The 23,586-nt window shown below is 39.6% G+C and overlaps 1 protein-coding gene across 3 annotated transcripts in view; it reads left to right on the top strand.

Annotated features, from left to right (window-relative positions):
- The window catches only part of MSH2 (mutS homolog 2), a 222,312-nt gene that overhangs the window by 14,662 nt on the left and 184,064 nt on the right, over positions 1–23,586 (top strand). For all 3 annotated transcript variants that reach the window (XM_032411027.1, XM_032411025.1, XM_032411028.1), the window contains exons 4-7: positions 713–859; positions 6,702–6,851; positions 8,087–8,220; positions 20,069–20,268. In XM_032411027.1, coding sequence (XP_032266918.1) covers positions 713–859; positions 6,702–6,851; positions 8,087–8,220; positions 20,069–20,268 — 631 coding nt within the window. The remainder of the gene's footprint in view (positions 1–712; positions 860–6,701; positions 6,852–8,086; positions 8,221–20,068; positions 20,269–23,586) is intronic.

Below are 23,586 nucleotides of genomic sequence, written 5' to 3'. Positions count from 1 at the left end.
AAGACTTGTTCTGCTTCAGATCATTTCCCCCTCTCCTTCCTTCCTTCCTAAAAAAGTAACAGAATGTCATCTTTAGGGGATCACAACTGATAAAAAGTAATGCTTTCACAGTTGGGGTGGGGGGAGGTTATTCAGGTCCATTAAAAAACCACCAATTTATTACTGTATTTAGCATGGGTTTATCAAATAAATAAGATGTAGGTCTTCAGGGTTATTTTTTGATAGTTCAAGTGGGACGTTTAACCTCTTATTTTACCGAGTCTTTTTAAAAAATTCTGATTGTACTGATTGTGTATGTGTGTGCTTTATTTAGGTATTTAAGCGATGTATCCCCTAAGGATTCTTTTCTTTTTGTGGGCCTCAAATGCCATACAAACTGCTTGGGAAAGAACAAATCTATGATGGGCATTGTTAGCATAGATAGTATCTAAGCAGCATTCCACAGGTATTATTACTCTATTAAGAGTTTTTACTATTGGGACTATTTTTTGAAAGCTTTATGTGAACTTAATTTTAAATTTTCATGGAAACTTAGCTTATAGATTTTAAAAATACTTGTTTATATGTTACCAATGTCTTGCACATTATATAAAAATTTAATGTGGGTTAATAATTGGTTAAGCTGTTGCTACTGTATTTGTGGTATAGTTTTTTCTCATTTCTTTGTTAAATCCTTTTCTTGAAGTAATTTAAATTATTCCTTGTAAAATAGGTTATTCAGAGAGGAGGAGTTCTGATCACAGAAAGAAAAAGAACTGACTTTTTTACAAAAGATATTTATCAGGACCTCAACCGGTTGTTGAAAGGCAAAAAGGGAGAGCAGGTGAATAGTGCTGTCTTGCCAGAAATGGAGAATCAGGTATGTGGATTACAATACAAATTTACTCTTAAATTGTGATCATGACTTGTAGAAGGCTGCTTGATTCATCTCTGTGAAGTTCTAAACTGTGGATCACTGATACTAATTAAGTTTATCTTTACTATGATGAAGCTTGTGAAAAATTTAAGGAAATGACTAGAAAAATTGAAACATAACCTTAAATATAATTCCGTTATATTTATGCAACATATATCCTTAGGGCAAGAAGAGTTTTATTGATTTCACAGGAAAAAGCCCGATTACTGTCATTTAAGTGGATGAGATAGCGTAGTGGTTGTAGGGGGAAAAAAGACCTAGCACAGCATTACAATGTAGAAGTTGTGGGTTCCTTAATAAATTACTTCACCTTTATGAGAGGCAGTTTCATTTTTTGTTAAATAATTTTTTTTTTTAAGACTCTGCAGTTTTTAAAAAATAAATATTTTATTTACTTATTTGTCAGAGAAAGTGCACAAGCAGGGGGAGGTGCAGGCAGAGGGAGAAGCAGGCTCCCCGCTGAGTAAGGAGCCAGATGCGGGGCTCCATCCCAGGACCCTGGGATCATGACCTGAGCCAAAGGCAGATGCTTAACCCACTGAGCCACCTAGGCCACCCAGACATCCCTAGATCATAAATCTTAAAGGATTGTTGTGAAGATTAGGAAATAATAAGGGTGAAAGTATATATAGTACGTGTAGTGCATAATAAATACTACATTTTTTTTTTTTATTAAGATTTTATTTATTTATTTGACAGAAACCAGCGAGAGAGGGAACACAAGCAGGGGGAGGGGGAGAGGAAGAAGCAGGCTCCCCGCGGAGCAGGGAGCCCGATGTGGGGTTAGATCCCAGGACCCTGGGATCGTGACCTGAGCCGAAGGCAGGTGCTTAATGATTGAGCCACCCAGGCACCCCTAAATACTACATTTTAACAGTTTGGCTAAAAAATTGGCACTGGTTATGTATGTTTCGTGGTAGAAATGAATATGGAAACAATGTAATTTTTTATGGGATTTTCACTGGTTGAAGTGTTTCTTTGTTCAAATCTTTGAGGTGAGTATGGCTTGAGATGTATTTTTACATATTTAAAAAATATTGGAAGCTCTTGATATTTGTGGGTCACTGATAAGTAAAATGAAAAATTCTATTGTATACTTAAGCAAGACAGAACAAACTTTATAACTTAGAATTCTCAGAGTAGATTTCAAACTAGAATGAACTGGGACTGTTATGATTATCATGATTTTGTGGTGATTGCCTGTCATGTAATAGTTTGATTCTTTTTTTTTTTTTAAGGATTTTATTTATTTATTTGACAGAGAGAGACACAGCGAGAGAGGAAACACAAGCAGGGGGAGTGGGAGAGGGAGAAGCTTAGGGCTCAATCCCAGGACCCTGGGATTATAACCTGAGCCGAAGGCAGGCTCTTTACGACTGAGCCACTCAGGCGCACCCTAGTTTGATTCTTATAAATTGAATAATTAATGTTTGTGTGTGTGATGTAATCAAAAGCCAGTATATATGAGTAGTAATACTGGTATTAGAAACTTACCTCGGGCGCCTGGGTGGCTCAGTCGTTAAGCGTCTGCCTTCGGCTCAGGTCATGATCCCAGGGTCCTGGGATCGAGTCCCACATCGGACTCCCTGCTTGGCGGGAAGCCTGCTTCTCCCTCTCCCACTCCCCCTGCTTGTGTTCCTGCTCTCGCTGTCTCTCTCTCTCTGTCAAATAAATAAATAAAATCTTTAAAAAAAAAAAAAAAAGAAACTTACCTCTTGAGGGTACTAAATGAGAAAAATGTGCAGCCAAGAATACTTTATCCAGCTAAGCTGTCATTGAAAATAGAAGGAGAGATAAAAAGTTTCCAGGACAAACAGAAACTAAAAGAATTTACAATCACCAAACCAGCCCTACAGAAAATATTGAAAGGGGTCCTCTAAGCAAAGAGAGAGCCCAGAAGTAACATAGACCAGAAAGGAACAGAGACAATATATAGTAACTGTCACCTAACAGGCAATACAATGGCACTAAATTCGTATCTTTCAATAGTTACCCTGAATGTAAATGAGCTAAGTCAAAAGACAAAGGGTATCAGATTGGATAGAAAAGCAAGACCCATCAATATGCTGTCTGCAAGAGACTCATTTTAGACTGAAGACACTTCCAGATTGAAAGTGAGGGGTGGAAAACCATTTATCATGCTAATGGACATCAAAAGAAAGCTGGGGCGGCAAACCTTATATCAGACAAATTAGATTATAAACCAAAGACTATAATAAAAGATGAGGAAGGACACTATGTCATACTTAAAGGGTCTATTCAACAAGAAGATCTAACAATTGTAATTATTTATGCCCCTAATAAGGGAGCAGCCAATTATATAAGCCAGTTAATAACAAAATCGAAGAAACACATCAACAATAATACAATAATAGTAGGGGATTTTAATACTCCCCTCACTGAAATGGACAGATCATCTAAGCAAAAGATCAACAAGTAAGGGCCTTAAATGACACACTGGACTACATGGACTACATAGATATATACAGAACATTCCAGAAGCGCCTGGGTGGCTCAGTCGTTAAGTGTCTTCCTTCAACTCAGGTCATGGTCCCAGGGTCCTGGAATCAAGCCCTGCATCGGGCTCCCTGCTTGGCAGGAAGCCTGCTTCTCCCTCTCCTGCTCCCCCTGCTTGTGTTCCCTCTCTTGCTGTGTCTCTGTCTGTCAAATAAATAAATAAAATCTTTAAAAAATTAAAAAAATAAAAAAAAAGAACATTCCATACCAAAGCTACAGAATACACATTCATAAGATACCTAGGAATAAATCTAACCAAAGAGGCAAAGGATCTGTACTCAGAAAACTATAGAATACTCATGAAAGAAATTGAAGAAGACACAAAGAAATGGAAAAACATTCCATGTTCATGGATTGGCAGAAGAAATATCGTTAAAATGTCTATGCTGCCTAGAGCAATCTACATATTTAATGCAATCCCTATCAAGATACCATCAACTTTTTTCACAGAGCTGGAACAAATAATCCTAAAATTTGTATGGAACCAGAAAAGCCCCCCAAATAGCCAGAGGAATGTTGAAAATGAAAACCAAATCTGGTGGCATCACAATTCTGGACTTTAAGCTCTATTACAATGCTGTAATCATTAAGACAGTATGGTACTGGCACAAACAGACACATAGATCAGTGGAACAGAATAGAGAACCCAGAAATGGACTCTCAACTCTATTGTCAGCTGTCTTCGACAAAGCAGGAAAGAATATCCAGTGGAAAAAAGACGGTCTCTTCAGCAAATGGTGTTGGGAAAGTTGGACAGCTACATGCAGAAGAATGAAACTGGACCATTTCCTTAACCATGCATGAAAATAGACTCAAAGTGGATGAAAGACCTAAATGTGAGATAGGAATCCATCAAAATCCTTGAGTAGAATACAGGCAGCAACCTCTGTGACCTCGGCCACAACAGCTTCTTAGAAACATCCTCAAAGGCAAGGGAAGCAAGGGCAAATATGAACTATTGAGACTTTAGCAAGATAAAAAGCTTTTGCACAGCGAAGGAAACAGTCAACAAAACCAAAGACAACGACAGAATGGGAAGAGATATCTGCAAATGACGTATCAGATCAAGGGCTAGTATCCAAACTCTATAAAGAACTCAAACTCAACACCCCAAGAACAAATAATCCAATCAAGAAATGGGCAGAAAACATGACAGACATTTCTGCAAAGAAGACATCCAAGTGGCCAACAGACACATGAAAAAGGGCTCAACATCACTCAGCATCAGGGAAATACAAATCAAAAACCACAATGAGATACCACCTCACACCAGTCAGAATGACAATCAGGAAGTGACAGATGTTGGTGAGGATGCAGAGAAAGGGGAACCCTCCTATGCTGTTGGTGGGAATGCAAGCTGGTGCAGCCACTCTGGAAGACAGTATGGAGGTTCCTTAAAAAGTTGAAAACAGAGCTACCCTACGACCTAGCAATTGCACTATTAGGTATTCATCCAAAGGATACAAAAATGCTGATTCGAAGGAGCATATGTACCCCAATGTTTATAGCAGCCATGTCCACAAGAGCCAAACCATGGAAAGAGTCCAGATGTCCATCGACAGATGAATGGGTAAAGAAGATGTGGTATATATATACAACAGAATACTACTCAGCCATCAAAAAATGAAATCTTGCCATTTGCAATGATGTGGATGGAACTAGAGGGTATTATGATAAGCGAAATAAATCAGAGAAAAACAATTATCATAGGATCTCACTCATGTGGAATTTAAGAAGCAAAACATAGGATTATAGGGGAAGCGAGGAAAAAAAATAAAACAAGACGAAATCAGAGAGGGACACAAACCATAAGAGACTCTTAATCTCAGGAAACAAACTGAGGGTTGCTGGAGTGGAGGTTGGTGGGAGAGATGGAGTGGCTGGGTGATGGACATTGGGGAGGATGTGTGTTGTGGTGAGCGCTGTGTTATTGTGTAAGACTGATGAATCACAGACCTGTTCCCCTGAAACAAAGAATACATTATATGTTAATAATAAAAAAAAACCTTCCCTCTTGAAAATATCAAGAAGCTTTTAGGGTTACTGAGAAGTGTTTTTATCTGTGTGGTAACATTGTAGGAGGTTCTGACAGTCTTACACATTTGCTAGAGTTTGGCAAGGACACATAGATGACTGTTTTCAATTAGGGAAAATAGGTTACAATTTACAATCTAGTACCAAGTATATCTTATTTATTTATTTGACAGAGAGTGAGTGCAAGCAGGGGGAGAGGTAGAGGGAGAGAGACAGGGAGAAGCAGACTCTCTGCTGAGCAGGGAGCCCGATGCGGGGCTGGATCCCAGGCCCCTGGGGTCATGACCTGAGCTGAAGGCATTCGCTTAACTGACTGAGCCACCCAGGCGCTCTCAAGTATGTTTTAGTATGTAGGATTCATCTTTGGGCTCTCAGTTTGATGTCCTGAAACTTATGTTATGGTAATAACATAGACAGTTTATTTAAAGTTATTTATGTTCAAAAGATTTTATTTATTTTAGAGAGCGGGTGCTTGAGTGGGGGAAGGGGCAGAGGGAGAGGCGGAATCTCAAGCAGAGTCCACACTAAGCGCAGACCCCCATGTAGGGCCCTATCTCACGACCCTGAGCCAAAATTAAGAGTCAGACACTTAACTGACTGAGCCACCCAGGCGCGCTGAAACTTATTAAATACACATGTAGATAAGTGCATGTATCACAAGTGTATAACTGAATTTTCATAAATTGCAAATAGCCAAATAGCCAGCATCCATGAAACAAGATGGTACCAGCACTTCAAAGACCTTTTTTATGCTTCCTTCCAATCATTACCCACCAAACGTAACCCTGGTTCTTAACTGACAGCACAGATTAGTTTGGCCTGTTTTTATAGTTTATATTAATGAATCATAGTTTGTAGCCTTTTGTGCCTGGTTTCTTTTGTTTAGTATTATGTTTGTGAGATTTATCCATATTGTCGTGTGTCACTGCATTGTTGGTGCTTCTGTCTTTTTGTGCAGTATACCATAGGGGCGAACATACCAACCTTGGTAGGCATTTGAGTCATTTCCACTTTTGGCTATTATAAATAGTGTTACTATTACAGTAAATTTTGACTTTCTAAAAATCATTTCTAATCTTAAGAGATTTATTTAAACTTTTCTGATTTTCTTGATTTGGATTGGGAAGGAACACCAAGGAAAATGATCACGTTTAGAATTTATTTCCATTTTGCCATTTTTTTAATCTCTAGGATTTTAGTCACAGAATCTTTTCTTTTAAATTCTTCATCTTAGGTTGCAGCTTCAGCATTGTCTGCAGTAATCAAGTTTTTAGAACTCTTATCAGATGATTCAAACTTTGGACAGTTTGAACTGACTACTTTTGACTTCAGCCAGTACATGAAGTTGGATATTGCAGCAGTCAGAGCCCTTAACCTTTTCCAGGTAAAAAAAAAAAAAAATACATGGATTAAAAATATTGAATGTTTCCTTTATTATATACTGAAGAATACTATTAAGGAGCTTAAATATTTTGAAATATTATTCTATTCTATATGAAATATTATTATACTTAGATAAGCAGTTTTTAAAAATTTTTCTAGTTGCAAGTTATATAAATGGTATTTGTCTTAGCTTTATAAATAGTTTTATTATGTTGGCAGTTTTTAAAAAATTACATTAAGTTTTATGTCTAAAACTGTAGTAATTATAAAGTGATTTTGGTTTGAGGAAAAATACACTGCAGAAAATACAGATTAAAAGGTTGGAAGTTTGATTTTTAGGAAGAGTTTGTGTTTTGTTTTGTTTTTTAAGAAAAAATATTTCTTTATACACATTTTGCTTTAATAGCCACCAAAAAGACTGTTTCATTTCCTCTAATGGACCCTGTCTACCAGTTATGTTGGCCTTCAACATATAGCCATGGCAACACATACGAATATGTATCATGCATTTAAACACGCATACATACATTCTAAAGCACCATAAGACACAGGCTAGGCTTTCACACAACTGGGGGCCTCTCACATGCTGTTTTCAAATGATCGTGGGTTTGCTTTACTCAAGACTTTCAGTGGGCTTGGTCTGGCCATTAGTACCAGTTCTCCAGAGATGACTTAGGATGACAAAATGGGACAGTATTTTTTTTTTTTTTTAAAGATTTTTATTTATTTATGTGAGAGAGAGCGAGAGCTTGAGCATGAGCAGGAGAGGGGCAGAGGGAGAGAGAGACAGAATTTCTAGCAGACTCCCCACTGAGCAGGGAGGCCGATGCAGGACTCGGTCCCAGGACCCTGAGCTCATGACCTGAGCTGAAGACAGATGCTTCACCTACTGAGCTACCCAGGCGCCCCAAAATGGGACAGTATTTAAAGTGAGATCACCACACTGTGAAGGTCTTAAAAGAATGGAAATGGGAGGTGCTAGATTAAACATGAGATGGCATCTGGGAAGCCACCACTTTGTGGATTCAAAATACTCAGGTGCTGCAGTATAGACTGCCATCCAGCCTGACAGTGACCCAGCTGAGGAAGAGGAACTTCTGTGCAGATTTCACATTTAGTATTTAAAGAATATTAAGTGTTCTTGTTTCCAAAATTCTTTAATTATTTTTCATGGCACAGTAAGGTTTTCACTAATGAGCATGCCATTCTTCCTTTTTTTGTTTGTTTGTTTGCTAGGGGTCTGTTGAAGATACTACTGGCTCTCAGTCTCTGGCTGCATTGCTGAATAAATGCAAAACCCCTCAAGGACAAAGACTGGTTAACCAGTGGATTAAGCAGCCTCTCATGGATAAGAACAGAATAGAAGAGAGGTATATTTCTCATGTCCACTTCTGTAAGCTTTGAGTAACTTCTCATTACTCCAGGATTATGCCACTGTAGTATGCAAATTTGCTCCTATATTTTAGCATCTGACTACACAGAGAGCTACCTACACAGGAATAGAGTAGTAATGATTTAGATTGATAGAATAACTTAGTTTATTAATTACTATTTTTTTCACTATAAAAAAATAAGGTTTTATTATGAAAATGGTTGGATAGTGTTTCAGAGCATGAACTTGGGAGCCTGGGTATCTTGGTTCAAATTATGGCTCTACCACTTATTAGCTGTGTCATCTTGGGCGAGTTACTTAACCTCAGTGTTGTAGTTCCTTCCTTTTAAAATGACAGTAATAACCTACTTCATAGGATTGTTATGAAGACTAGATGATTTAATATATATAATATAAAGTACTTTGAAGAAGGTCTAGTACATAGGAAACACAAAAAAGATTTTTAGGACAGTGAGTGCATGTGGGCGTGGGGAGGGGCAGAGGGAGAAGGGAGAGAGCATCCCAAGCAGGCTGCACTAAGCATGGAGCCAGACACTGGGCTCGATCTCAAGACCCTGAGATCATGACCTGAGCTTGAAACATATATTTCAGAAAATCTCTAAAATTGAGGAAATGAAAGAAAAAGTTTTATAATCCTGCTACCCGAATATGATTAGCACTTGGGTATATTTTATTTTTATCTTTTGTTTTATTTTATTTTATTTTTTTTTAAAGATTTTATTTATTTGACAGAGAGAGACACAGCGAGAGAGGGAACACAAGCAGGGGGAGTGGGAGAGGGAGAAGCAGGCTTCCCGCAGAGCAGGGAGCCGGATGCGGGGCTCGATCCCAGGACCCTGGGATCCTGACCTGAGCCGAAGACAGACGCTTAACGACTGAGCCACCCAGGCGCCCCTATCCTTTGTTTTAGATATGAGTTTTAAGACTTTTCAATGAAGTATAATATCCATAAGAGTACAAATTCTAAGTGTGCAGCTTGGTGGATTTTCACAAAGTGAACAACACATCGGTGTAACAACAATCAGATCAAGAAACAACATGACTAGCATCCCTAGTAACTTCCCTGGATTCTCCTGCTAGTTACTACCCCTCCTCATTTCAGAAGTGATTATTGTCTTTCTAACATTATAGATTAATTAGTTTTACCCATTTATGAACTTTATTTTATTTATTTTTAAGATTTTAAGACAGTGAGTGTGTGGGGCACCTGGGTGGCTCAGTTGGTTAAGTGACTGCCTTTGGCTCAGGTCATGATCCCGGAGTCCTGGGATCGAGTCCCACATCGAGCTCCCAGCTCATCCGGGAGCCTGCTTCTCCCTCTGACCCTCTCCCCTCTCATGCTGTTTCTCTCTCTCTCTCTCTCTCTCAGATAAATAAATAAATAAAACCTTAAAAAAAAAAAAAAAGATTTTTAGGACAGTGAGTGCATGTGGGCGTGGGGAGGGGCAGAGGGAGAAGGGAGAGGGCATCCCAAGCAGGCTGCACTAAGCATGGAGCCAGACACTGGGCTCGATCTCAAGACCCTGAGATCATGACCTGAGCTTGAAACCAAGAGTCGGATGTTTAGCCAACTCAGCCACCCAGGTGCTCCATGAACTTTATATAAATGGAGTCATTTTATATGGTGCACTTTTACATTAGTCCTTTTTTAAAAATCATAGTTGCAGGGGTGCCTGGGTGGCTCAGTCGGTTACGGGTCTGGCTCTTGGTTTGGGCTCAGGTCATGATCTCATGGGTAATGGGATTGAGCCCTGCTTCGGGTTCTGGCGTTGGGTTCCCGGCTCAGTGGGGAATCTGAGGATTCTCTCCCTCTGCCCCTCCCCCAACTTGTGCATATGTGTTCACTCTCTAAAATGAATACATAAATCTTTAAAAAAAAAAAATACATTGTAAATCATAATATAGTTTTGTGCCCCAGTTTTTCCCCACTTATGCTTATATTATCATAAGCGTTTTTTTTGCCATTGCTGTTTTATCTTTATATTCAACGTTTTTAATTTTTAATAAGTACATAATATTTTATTAACTAGATGAACTTTATTTTACCTTTCTCAATAATTAGGCTATTTCTAAAGGTCCTGTTTTGTACCTAGTGTTTTCCATTTGGCAAATTAAGTTATATTGCCAGAATTGGTAAAAGATTCGTTATTTTTATGGCTATGATGTCAAATCATTCAAGAATTTGTTGAATACCTACTGAATACTGATGATACACAAAAACATAATGATCTCTTCAGTATTTGGGACGTTGCCAGGCAAACATAAAGTAGTTGGTCGGTATTTTAAGACACCCTACACATAATTACTAAGCTCAGTGTTAATCCGGTGCATTCTAAAGAGCCTTACAATAAAAATAACTCAGAAGGTTAGTGATTTGTGGATGTGCTGATATTCTATTGAAAATGCAGAAGTTGAGATGCTAAGGGGACTTTTCTGAAGTCAGGTTTGTTGGGCAGGAAGAGTGGGATTTAGTAACTTAAGAAATAGGAAGGATTAGGTATTTGCAAGTCATCAGAAGTTTATAATTTTTAATTATCTGTGAATAATAACATTTATATGTGTCAAAATTCAAACAGAACAGAGGGATGCACAGTGATTATTCTCCTATTCTTGTCCCCTAATTCCTGGGACCTCTTCCTCAGGGCCTCTCTGTTGTACAGCTCCAGGGACACATTTCTTTTTTTCTTAAATGTTTTATTTATTAGAGAGCGAGCTCAAGCGGGGGGAGGGGCAAAAGGAGAGGGACAAGCAGACTCCCTGCTGAGTATATTTCTTATTGTACTCTTTGTGAATTGCCACCATTGCCCTGGGAGTAACCAGTCTTTTTTTTTTTTTCCTAAAGAAAAATTAGGTAATTTAACCCTCAAGCTCTAGGTCGCTGGTTATATTTTTAACTTTGGTCTTGTGGAAACAGAGCAGGTGTCAGTGGTCCCCTTCTGGCTCAACAACTAGAGCACGTATGTATTTAGACTCTTCTGAAACCTGGGATGTCACTTTTATATTACCAGAGTAACAAATTACTTAGAAGATAAGAGAGCAAAATTAGATTTTTTTTTAGAGGGTAAATAAAGGTTTTTTTTTTCCCACAGAGCATAGCAGTAATTTCCAAAATCTGGTAGTCTAACAAGACTTAATTAGAAATAACACTTGTGAGGAGAGCTTTATGAATCAGAATATAATCTGGTTTTCTGTACCTGTAAGATGAGAAGACCTGTTTTCTCCTCTTTATCTTGGTGAGAATTTTTTTGATTGCCAGCAAATAGGAAGGCCCTTGGTTTTCAAGACCAAATGGTGAAATTCCACAGAGTAGGGAGAGAAAGTTATACTCCTCAATACAGGTTCTTGTTTGGACAGTCTCCTTGTTTTATTTCCTTTTCTCAGTTCTGCCTGCTGTGATACCTTGGGTTTACACCTTCCGGGGCCTCAGGGCAAATCTCTTGTCTCCCTCTTTGAGCATTTAGGATTGATCTTTATTCAGGGTAACACTGAAATCATGTTTTCAGTTTCCTACTGTCATTATTATTTTGGGGTGATTTCCAGAAGAGTAAGTAGTGGGAATCTGTAAGTGAAGAGTTAATTTTATTTTTTAAGTAAACTCTAATGCCAACATGGGGCTTGAACTCATGACCTTGAGATCAAGAGTCCCATGCTCTACTGACTGAGCCAGCCAGGTACCCAAGAGTTAATTTTAAATTATGTTGCTGTGGGTGAATTCTGTTAAGAAGAGCAAAGATTTGGGGCGCCTGGGTGGCTCAGTCTGTTAAGCGTCTGCCTTCAGCTCAGGTCATAATCCCGGGGTCCTGGGATCGAGCCCCACATCGGGCTCCTGGCTCATCGAGGAGCCTGCTTCTCCCTCTACCTCTCTCCTTGCTCATGCTCTCTCTCTGTCTCTGTATCTCTGTGTCTCAAATGAATAAATAAAATCTTTAAAAAAAACAAAACAAAACAAAGATTTCTCTTTCTTCTGTTTTCATTAGAGCAGAGGTAGGGACAGATGTGACTAGATCTTTGAGTTTGGTGCATACATCTTATGAAGGACAATAGCCTGGTTGATAACTTCAGGAATAATGATGGAAATGGGATTACCTTTAGATTATTGTCAAGCTATTAGAAGGAGGAGGGTGAGAAGACTGGTATCTACTTTGTGCCTGCCTGGCAGTTTGCTAAGCATCTCAAATTCATCAGCTGTAATGTGGTGGAGACTGGATTTAAAGCCAGGCTGGCCTGACTACAGAGCCCATGTGCTTAATTGCTGCACTGTATTTATTACTTCTATCAGTGCTATTTAACTTGATCCAAATTGGACTTTAATACCAGAAATGGAACATATTATTTTGACTTTTATTTAAGTTATATCCATGGAATGGCTGTATCTGTTGTCACGCTGTTTCCATTCACTAAAACCTATTTGCACTGAGACTACAAATACTTTTTATTTTTAGCTAATGGCTTAAATACTTCCGTCTTCAATGAGAATGGTAAGTTATTACTGTTATTACCTTTTAGGAGCAAGTATCTACGTAATTTCTTTTTTGTACTTCATCTAACAATCAAATTAGAAATTATAATAATAACTCTGTCCACCTTTTGCTTCATTGCTTCTAAGAGAGCAAGATGGGTAACTTTCTGGAGTCATCTAAAAAAAAATTGGCCAGGGGCACCTGGCTGGCTCAATCAGTAGAGTGTACAACTCTTGATCTCCAGGTCATGAGTTCAAGCCCCATGTTGGGGGTAGAGTTTACTTTAAAAAAAAAAGAAAGAAAGAAGTATTTAAAAAAGAAATTCAGCCAGGATTCTCGTCCTTTCCTCATCAGCATAAACTGGCATGGTCTGATCCAGAAATAGGGCCTCAAAGGAAAAGAAATACGGCCTCAATATGTGCCACTAGTGTTTGTCAGTGCCTGAAGAATATGGGCTTCATTAAGTTGGATTAAGTGAACTGCCTTGAATGGGTCATCCCAAGAGAGACCTACCTTACTACAGATATCCAAGATACCTACCTTAATGCTAGCTCTTTGTATATAAAATAAAAATACTTGAATTAAAAAAAAGAACTTTGTTCATATTACTATTTTTTTAAAAGATTTTATTTATTTGACAGAGACACAGCGAGAGAGGGAAGACAAGCAGGGGGAGTGGGAGAGGGAGAAGCAGGCTTCCCGCCGAGCAGGGAGCCCAATGCGGGACTCGATCCCAGGACTCTGGGATCATGACCTGAGCCGAAGGCAGACACCTAACGACTGAGCCACCCAGGCGCCCCCATATTACTATTTTTTAACTTACTTTCTGATCTGTCCCAAGAGTCCTCATTTTTGCACATATATTAGGACTTTTGCTTTTAATCTTCTAGGTTTTTGTTTTAGATTCATATGAGGCCTTGCTAATTTTAAAGTTAGAATTCTCTAAAGAACATTGAATATATGGTAGCATATGAAATAGTTCACTCTTATGAAATTACTGTATATGTTGAATTTGGTATTCTTAGTGCCTTCTAGTTTAAAATTGAATTACTTTTTATATAAAATTTTTTTAAGATTTTCTTTCTTTCTTTTAGAGAGATAGAGTGCACGTGGTGGGGAGAGGGGCAGAGGGAGAAGGAGAGAGAGAGAGAATCTCCAGCAGACTCCACGCTGAGCACAGAGCCAGTGTGGGGCTCGATCCCATGACCCATGAGACCATGACCTGAGCTGAAACCAAGAGTTGGATGTTTAACCAACTGAGACATCCAGGCGCCCCTGTTTTTTATAAAATTTAATACAATTAATGTAGCAATCTTTTTTTTTTTTTTTAAGAATTTATTTATTTGAGAGAGAGCACGAATAGAGGCAGGGACGAGGGAGAGAGAATCTCAAGCACAGTCTGTGCTGAGCATGGAGCCCAACTTGGGGCTTAATCTCATGACCCTGAGATCATGACCTGAGCTGAAAGCAAGAGTTGGACACTTAACCGACTGAGCCACCCAGGCTCCCTTTATGTAGCAGTCTTTTTTTTTTTTTTAAGATTTTATTTGTTTGACAGAGAGACAGGGAGAGAAGGAACACAAGCAGGGGGGAGTGGGAGACGGAGAAGCAGGCTTCCTGCCAGGCAGGGAACCCATCGCTGGGCTCGATCCCAGGACTCAGGGATCAGGGCCTGAGATGAAGGCGGATGCCTAACGACTGAGCCACCCAGGTGCCCCATGTAGCAGTTTTAATGGAAACGTAAGTCTCTGAATAAAAGTATGGCTCCTGTAAATTTAGATAAATAGTGGTGGAGCTTCTGTGATAGTATATCCTGCTTTCTGAGGCAGTGCTATACTCTGACGGTCCTTAGACTTAATGTTTTCCCAGGTTATATTATCCTTCTGTGCAAGGGTATCTTTAGTTAATAGTCCAGGCCTGGAGTGTGTCTCCTCTTACTTTTATTACGTGACAAATGACAGTGACCAATCCAAAATTTTTCACTTTTCTTGAAAGTCTTCAGCTGCCTCCTGCCTCTAAGCAGATCATCTCCTTCTTAATCCTTATAGTCTCAAAATGTATCTGTATTTTCAGTCTTACTCCCTGGCTTTTTCCTCTCCAAAGCTAACCTTTTCATTTTTACCTTTGGACATAGTTTTTTCCTGTTCTTTCTCTGCTTCAGTTTTCCATTGCATCCTCTTACTTTTCTCCCTTCAAGTCTCTGCTGTGGCCTCCCATCCCAAGTAGTCTCCCCCAAGTCCTATTTCTATAAATACCAACTGTTCAAAATACAGGCAAATGAAATGCCCCAAAGTGAAGTTTTCTTGTCCATATCACATTTCATTACATTTTTTATCTCACTTGTTACTCAGCACTAACTATAAGATGGAGCATGTCCTTCTCCACTAGATTGAATATTCCTTAAAAGCATGTTCCTCTCTTTATATCTTGTCATACTTTTCCTTTTTTAATCTTCTCAGGCCTAGCAGAGTACACATCAGATGAGTGGTTCTGACTGCATTTAATCATGCGAGAACAGGTAAAGAAGAGACTCAGAAATTTATGATTGCAGTTTTTTAGGGACCAAATTTGTTCTCAGCCATATAAATATGCTGTCGTGAAATGCCAGTCAGCTGTTCTTACAATCAGAGATCTGAAATGCTAGTTCTTAAAAAAAAAATTTAAGAGTTATTTGAGAGAGCGGGAGAACTCGAGTCAGGGGTGGGGCAGAGGGGGAGAATCCTGTTTCACGCAGACTCCATGCTGAGCACAGAGCCCTACAGTAACCCGTGAGATCATGACCTGAGCTGAAACCAAGAGTCAGACGCTTAACTGACTGAGCCACCCAGGCATCCCCAGAAATGCTAGTTTTAAAGAAAGGACAGAATGTGGCTTTTTTAGGATACCAAACATTTCATGATTAATTTATGATTTATTCTGTTCCAATTTTAGAGATGAACTGACCCTAAAAAATTCTTTTTTATTCTAGTCAGTTTGCAAATTACTGTGTCAAATTGTGTACAGCTGAGTAATTTTATTGTGTAGGATTGACAGGTATACTGGTGTTATGCCAACAGTAACTTTGGAGCTTCTCAAATTGTGATTTAAGAGTGGCATTGTCATAGAAACAGCAGAGCAATCCTTTTAAAAAACTTGTTAGCCGGTACATAAACTGATACTGTAATTATTTCTGAAATGGCATACTGAACAGACTGTGAAACTAGCAATTTATTGAGCTTTTAATGATACCTGGACCAAAGATTGAGGCGGCTGTGTAAAGTGCCTTGTACTATATGTTTTAGAAGCTGTTTTATTCCCTTGCTGTCTTACTTCTTAGAGTCCTACTGGAACTTTATGCTCTTGAATGGTGTTGATTATTTTTTAAGGACACAAAGTTTGCTTTAAGTATTTCTTTGGGGGAGGGGACATCACACTTCTACTCAACTAAGACAAACATTTCTACATTCCAGAGATTTTTTTTTTTTTTTTTTTTAATGTCTATCATGCCATGAATTCACGGGGAATGGGTTTCCAGCAGCTCAGGCTCTTTCCTGTTAGTTCTTAAAAAGTGTGCTTCTCCTCGTGGAGCAGCCTGGTGCTTCACTTGGACCCAGGTACCTTTCTCCTGGCTTCCGTTTTCTCTGATCATTTTCCTTCACAGGTTCAAGAAGCTGAATGCTTAATATGCTCAGTATATACACTAATTCTCTTGGCAAGAATCTTGCCCTTAGTTATCAGCATGCTGGATAACACTGTGTAGACTCTTCGAGTTTTGCCATGGTAACGTTCGTGGGGTGTTACTTTTTGAATAGTGCCATTCCCCTGTTGTCTATACAGTGTCATCATCATCTTGCTTGTAGATGTGCATGTCTGTGGCCAAAGGACCAACTCTGTTTTCTAAAAGACCTAGAGAACATAGTGGGTGCCCCTCTACATTTGTCTTGGTCATTTTGGCGGATTACAGGGCCGAAAGGTGGTGTTGATGACTTAGGACCTAATTCCCTGATCAATTTGAGAGGAAACAGTGATAAAATAGTTGGAATAGGGAAGAAGCATTTTTTTTTTAAAGAAGGTCATTTGTTTTTTAAGAAGATTTAAAAGATTTTTTTTTTTTTTTTTTTTTTTTTTAAGATTTTATTTATTTATTTGAGAGAGAATGAGAGACAGCATGAGAGGGAGGAGGGTCAGAGGGAGAAGCAGACTCCCCGCCAAGCAGGGAGCCCGATGCGGGACTCGATCCCTGGACTCCAGGATCATGACCTGAGCCGAAGGCAGTCGCTTAACCAACTGAGCCACCCAGGCGCCCCAAGATTTTTTTTTTTTAAAGACTTATTTATTAGAGCATGCACAAACAGGGAGGGGGCAGAGGGAGAGAGCGAATCTCCAGGAGACTCTGCTGAGCATGGAACCCCACGCAGGGCTCAATCCCACCACCCTGAGATCGTGACCTGAACCGAAACCAAGAGTCGGACACAACCAACTAAGCCACCCAGGCACCACTGGAATATTCTTTTTTTTTTTTTTAAGATTTTATTAATTGACAGCACAAGCAGGGGGAGTGGCAGGCAGAGGGAGAGGGAGAAACAGGCTTCCTCCGAGTGGGGAGCCCGATGTGGAGCTCTATCCCAGGCCCCTGAGATCATGACCTGAGCCAAAGGAGACACTTAACTGACTGAACCACCCAGGCGCCCCACCCCTGGAAGATTCTTGATCAGAAATATCTTCTCTGTAGATTCGTCAATTGCCTAAGAGTGGCCTAAGGATACGGGAGTCTTAGGAAAAGAAGAGAAAAAGAAAGACCAGGGGTCGGTCAGCCAAGCATCAGGTTTCTTTCATCCTTTCCTCACCCCTTTATGTCACTTTCCCCACTTTATTATGGGAACTCAGGGATTTCTTGTGATTGTTAGGTTTCAGACTTTATCAAACTGTTGGTGCATGAGAAGCGCATAGAAATTTCACCCCCAGGAATACTGTACTGTCCGCCTCCAAGTGACTTCCATGCTGGTGATCTTGAACCGAACTTAGATAGGTGCCCAGTTAGAGCCAGAGGCTTAGGTAGGAAGGCCCAAATTTGCTTTATTGGATTATGGGACTTGACTGCATCTGTCTACTCAAGTTCTGTTTCATCTTTAAATCTAGAGTACAAGCCATAGAAGTCTTTTCTGTAGCAGTAAGTGCCTGAAGTGTTCTAGAAGTTTGTTCATAGCCACAGGGACTGGTACACAGTATAATACCAGCTTGGTAGCAGGACCCCCCCCCACTAATTTGGCATTTGCCATAGTGCGTATCTGCTGTCAGCTGCCTAGATATTACCTTGACATATCTATAGGATTTTAGTTATTTTTCCCTTTTCATCTTTTAAAAAGTGATTCAAGTTTCTTTAAGCTGGTGGTTCTCAACCTGAGGCAAGGGGACGTATAGCAGTGCCTGGAGACATTTTGGGTTGTCACCAGAGTGTCAAGTGTAGAACTCAGGGAAGTTGTTAAAGAGCTCAGAAGAGCCCCTCATGACAAGGAATTGTCTAGCCTAAATGTCAGTATTGTCAAGGTTCAGAAATCTTGCTTAGGGGGCAGCATAATTTTCCCCTCATATAATATGCTGGATGAACATTTTGATGATGGAGGAATTATAAATGCTGTTGGAGAGATCAGTGAATAGTTAAGAAACTTAGAAAGCTGATTTGTTTCCTTTCTCTGTCCTTGTGTAATTCAAGGGTTAATTTACTGCTCTTCTAATTTACAAATAGAAGGAAATGGTTGCTTATTCATAGCCTTCTGAACCTAGGACCATTTGCTATGCCCGTTGTGATTTTCCTTGCCCCCCGCCTTTTTTAAAGTAGGCTCCTCACCCAACGTGTGGCTCGAACTCACGACCCCAAGATTAATAAGAGTTGCATGCTCTACCAACTGAGGCAGCCAGCCAGGCGCCCCCACCGTACCTTTGATTACTAAAATTTACCTTTCATCTATATATATGTTACTGCAGTAGGATCTATAATACAGCTTTTCACATTGCAAGTTGTGACCCAGTAGTGAGTTATGAAATTAGTGTAGTGGGTGAAAACTAGCATTTTTGGATGAGTTAAATATGAAAGAAAAATAACAGTACATTACATATAGTAAGAGTAGTAAGTATTGTTTGTGTAGCCTATTTTAATTATATATTGTAGGGAAGGAAAATTTCTTTTTTTCTACTACCCTTGTAAGTTCCCTGGCTGAGGCCCTATAAATTAGACTGACAAAAGACAGATTAACAAGAGAAAAACAAGTTTATGCTTTTACACTGGAGCACTCAGATGAGTAACTCCAGGGTTGATGAGAACTTGGGCATATATAGCATCTTAGCAAAGGAACAATAAATTTTCGGAGAAGAGACAAGGGAGAAGGATTTTGAGTTCCTAGGGCTGCAAATTATGGGAAGCTAATGAGAGATAAAGGCTAAAATTTGTTATGTAGATTCCTCTGGTACCATTTCCAGGCTGATAAGGGTCTAATGTTGTGGTTAACTTTTGTCCTTTCTGGTAAAGAGAGAAGGGAGAGGACATTTGTAAATTTATGTCCTGCTTTTGGGCAAATAAGGGAGAAGGCAGAGGGCTTTTCTTTTTGCTTCTTAATTGTTGTCAGCTCAAAATAGTCCTTAAGGACTCTAAACTGGCACGTTTTGAGGTGGCATATCATGCCTCCTACAATATCTGTGCATGCATGTGCTGGGTCATGATGTAAAAACATTTCTTTTTTTCCCCTCCCCTCCCCCCAAAACATTTCTTGCGGTGAGTTACAAGGAAGGAAATGGAAAGCTATGGATTCCAATAAATTGCAAAAGCAATATGAGCTGCATGTTTTATAGTTCTTCGAACAGGCCAAGATTTTATATATTGATTTAGGGGAAGCAATAAACTTACTTCAGTTTTTTAATTAGAAATTTTTGGCTTTGTACTGTCATAAGGTAATTTTAGAATGCATTCTGAAAATTTATAAGAACTTCTGATAGAATAAGTATTGGATTTGGCAACATTCTTGAATTGTAATGGTTTTATTGAAGATCATTGTTTACATGTGCACTAATGTGTCAGTAACAGCAGTGTTCCAATAATGAAATTCTTCTATTTAAGAAAAGGCAATTTGATGAAAGGCAAATGAAATTGGGTATATATTAGTATCTTCTGATACTACTTAACGTTAGTTTGGTTATTAACTAATCAGAAAGTGCTTACATCACAGTATCATGGAGCTTTCCATCCTCTCTAAGAAGCTGACATTTAAGGATAGAGTCAAGCTTCCTGCGTAGAATTTTTGAGTTCATTTAGTTGATTCTTATGTACCTAGTAGACAGATTTTAATTTTATACCAAAATATTTAAGATTAATACCAGTGCAATTTATTTCAGACTGAATTTAGTGGAAGCTTTTGTAGAAGATGCAGAATTGAGGCAGAGTTTACAAGAAGATTTACTTCGTCGATTCCCAGATCTTAACCGACTTGCCAAGAAATTTCAGAGACAAGCAGCAAACTTACAAGATTGTTACCGACTCTATCAGGGTATAAATCAACTTCCTAATGTTATTCGGGCTCTGGAAAAATACGAAGGTAACAATGATTTTGTTTTTGTTTTCCTTTACTCTCAATATACTTAGCACATGTGCTGTCCTTATAAAGTTGGGTCTGGTAACTCTTAAGTTTTTCTAATAACAGGTTAGTATTGACCTATAGCTACATTGCAGAAGTCAGGAATCATGAGACAACTTAGAATTTTTGCTTTTTATTTTTTTATTATTTTATTTTTAAGATTTATTTATTTATTTATTTATTTGATAGAGCGAGCACACTCGCTCATGAGCAGGGGGAGAAGCAGGCTACCCGCTGAGCAGGGAGCCCAACGTGGGGCTTGATCCCACGACCCTGGGATTATGACCTGGGCTGAAGGCAGACACTTAACAACCAACTGAGCCACCCAGGCGCCCCAAATTTTTGCTTTTTAGAAGTGAATTTTAGGGTAACTGGATTTATTGCACTAGCAGTGGCGGTTGACCAGAGTTCAATTGCTAAAGACTCACAGGACCCAAAATGACATTGCTTTCAAATCTATAGTTTATTAAAGGAAAAGGGTACAGTCTAGGAGTAGCACCAGGGGAAGGATAATGCGTCACAGCCAGTCTCACGTCAGGGGCCCAGGGAGGTCAGGGGCAGGCTCCTATTGTCCTTCCTTTTTTTTTTTTTTTTTTTTTTTAAGATTTTATTTATTTGAGAGAGCGAGCAAAAGAGCACAAGCTGGGTGGGGAGCAGAGGGAGAGGGAGAAGCAGACTCCCTGCCGAGCAGGAAGCCCCATGCGGGGCCCGATCCCAGGACCTGAGATCATGACCTGAGCTGAAGGCAGATGTTTAACCCCACTGAGCCATCCAGGCGCCCCTTGTCCTTCCTTTTGAAAGGTCCTTGGTGAGGTGCACTTTCTCTCACATCAGGGACCACCAATGTGTGCAGAACACCTTGGAACTAGGGAGCTTAAAATGGAGTCTTGCTGGACTTTCTTAAGTTTTGCTGGGCATATTCCTGTTCTGTAACCAGCCTCTATAGGAGAACCCTCTGGCACTGGAAGGCCTCGCTGAAACCAGGTGCAAATTATCAATCAGAAACAGTGCTGACAAGCTGAACAAACCACCCTGATTATCCTCAGATCCATGATTACAAAACAACATGCCTTGACCAGGGATCATTGCCATAAAGGAACTTTAAGCTAATTCCAGGCCTGCTGGAGTGAACCTTTCCAGCACACCTATAAAAGAAAGTTAAGGGGCGCCTGGGTGGCTCAGTCGTTAAGCGTCTGCCTTCGGCTCAGGTCATGATCCCGGGGTCCTGGGATCAAGCCCCGCATCGGGCTCCTTGCTTGGCAGGAAGCCTGCTTCTCCTTCTCCCACTCCCCCTGCTTGTGTTCCCTCTCTCGCTGTGTCTCTCTCTGTCAAATAAATAAATAAAAAATCTTTAAAAAAAAAAAAAAAAAAAAAAAGTTAAGACAAAGGGTCTTTTTTTTTTTTTTTTTTTTTAAGATTTTATTTGAGAGAGAGAACGTGACAGAGAGCACAAGTTGGGAGGAGAGGGAGAAGCAGGCTCCCTGTGGGGCTTGATCCCAGGACTCAGATCATGACCCAAGCCGAAGGCAGCTGCTTAACCAGGCTAGCCACCCAGGCATCCCAAGACAAAGGGTCTTGATGATCTCTAACAGTTGACATCAGAATGAAGTTACCAGAATGAAGTGTGCAAAGTCACATATTAATCAATACAGTATTGGTGGATAAAATCAGCTTGCCCTTACAAGTGTAGTTTTTAACTTTTAAGTGAACGTAAGTACTAAATTATTTGTTGTAGAAACTTACGAAGTTATATACGTAATACGTAAAGCATTTTAAGTTTCAGAGTTAAAAATCACCATCCCTTAGAACTGTTAAACCTTTCAGTATTATGAGAAAGCTTTCTCTGCAGACAGACTTAAACTCAACTCTATACTGACAAGATAAAAAATAAGCATAGATTTTTTTTTTTTAAGATTTTATTTATTTATTTGACAGAGAGAGACAGAGCGAGAGAGGGAACACAAGCTGGGGGAGTGGGAGAGGGAGAAGCAGGCTTCCCACCGAGCAGGGAGCTCGATGTGGGGCTCGATCCCAGGACCCTGGGACCATGACCTGAGCTGAAGGCAGACGCTTAACCGACTGAGCCACCCAGGAGCCCCAAAATAAGCATAGCTTTAATTTTAATTTTATGGTAACCTTTTCCCTTAATTATCTCGCCACGTGTGGAAGATATCTTAAGCACTTATCTTAAAGTACCACTGTATAAAGAGTATTCCCATTCTAGCCAAGGCTCCTCTTTAGACTGATGATACTTTTTTTTAAAGAAAGTCTTTTTTTTTTTTTTTAAGATTTTATTTATTTATTTGACAGAGAGAGCAAGAGAGCACAAGCTGGGGGAACAGTAGGAGGGTGAGGGAGAAGCAGGCTCCCCGCCAAGCAGGGAGCCTGATGCAGGGCTCGATCCCAGGACCCTGGGATCATGACCTGAGCCGAAGGCAGATGCTTAACCATCTGAGCCACCCAGGCGCCCCTAGACTGATGACACTTAAAAGCCCTTGCATTTTGTTCCACCAAAGTGGAATTAAAGAAAATGGGTCTTAAATCTTCCCTGTGCCCACATTTCTCTAGTGTAGCTTAGGCTGCCATTTACCCTCCCTGTGCTTCAATTTCCTCATCTAGTAAAGGAAGATCTTTTACTGCTGTGCTTTTCTGATTCCATATCCTATGGCTCCATTTCAACAGGATTAACTGGGAGCACAAGGGGATTAACCAGTAGCAGGGCTATAATATCAGATTATCACAGAGATAGGATTCTAAATAATTAATTCACTCTTAGCCACTTATATCAGCTGTTTTGAACCTTTTCTCTCCTATATCTCTTCTTTCCCACAGGAAAAAAAAAGCATCCTTGTTCCTGTGTCCTCTAGTACCTACATCTCTTTTTCACTTTCTGTTCCCAGCCAAGGTTTTAGAAAGCCTACATTTCCACCTTCCATTTGCTCAATTGCCTTCCACCCCTGACCACAGTACTGAAATGGCATTTGCTAAGTTACTTGTTGCTAAATCCAGCAAACATGGTCTAGTCATTATCTTACCAGCTTTCACTGCTGAGTTTGACGGTTTTTTTCCTTCCAGTTTTATTGAGCTATAACTAACATATAACATAGTGTAGGTTTAGGTGTGCACCATGATTTGAAATATGTATGTATTGTGAAATAATTACAATGAGCTCAGTTAACATCTGTCACCTCACAGAGCTTTTTTTCTTGTGTTGAGAACTTTAAAGATCTAATCTCTTAGCAGCTTTCAAATACACAATACAGTATTTTTGACTATAAG

This window comes from Phoca vitulina, unplaced genomic scaffold (assembly GCF_004348235.1).
Source record: "Phoca vitulina isolate PV1807 unplaced genomic scaffold, GSC_HSeal_1.0 scaffold12, whole genome shotgun sequence".
NCBI lineage: Eukaryota > Metazoa > Chordata > Mammalia > Carnivora > Phocidae > Phoca > Phoca vitulina.
Note: the sequence above shows the minus strand (reverse complement) of the source record. Positions and strands in the feature narration are given on the sequence as shown.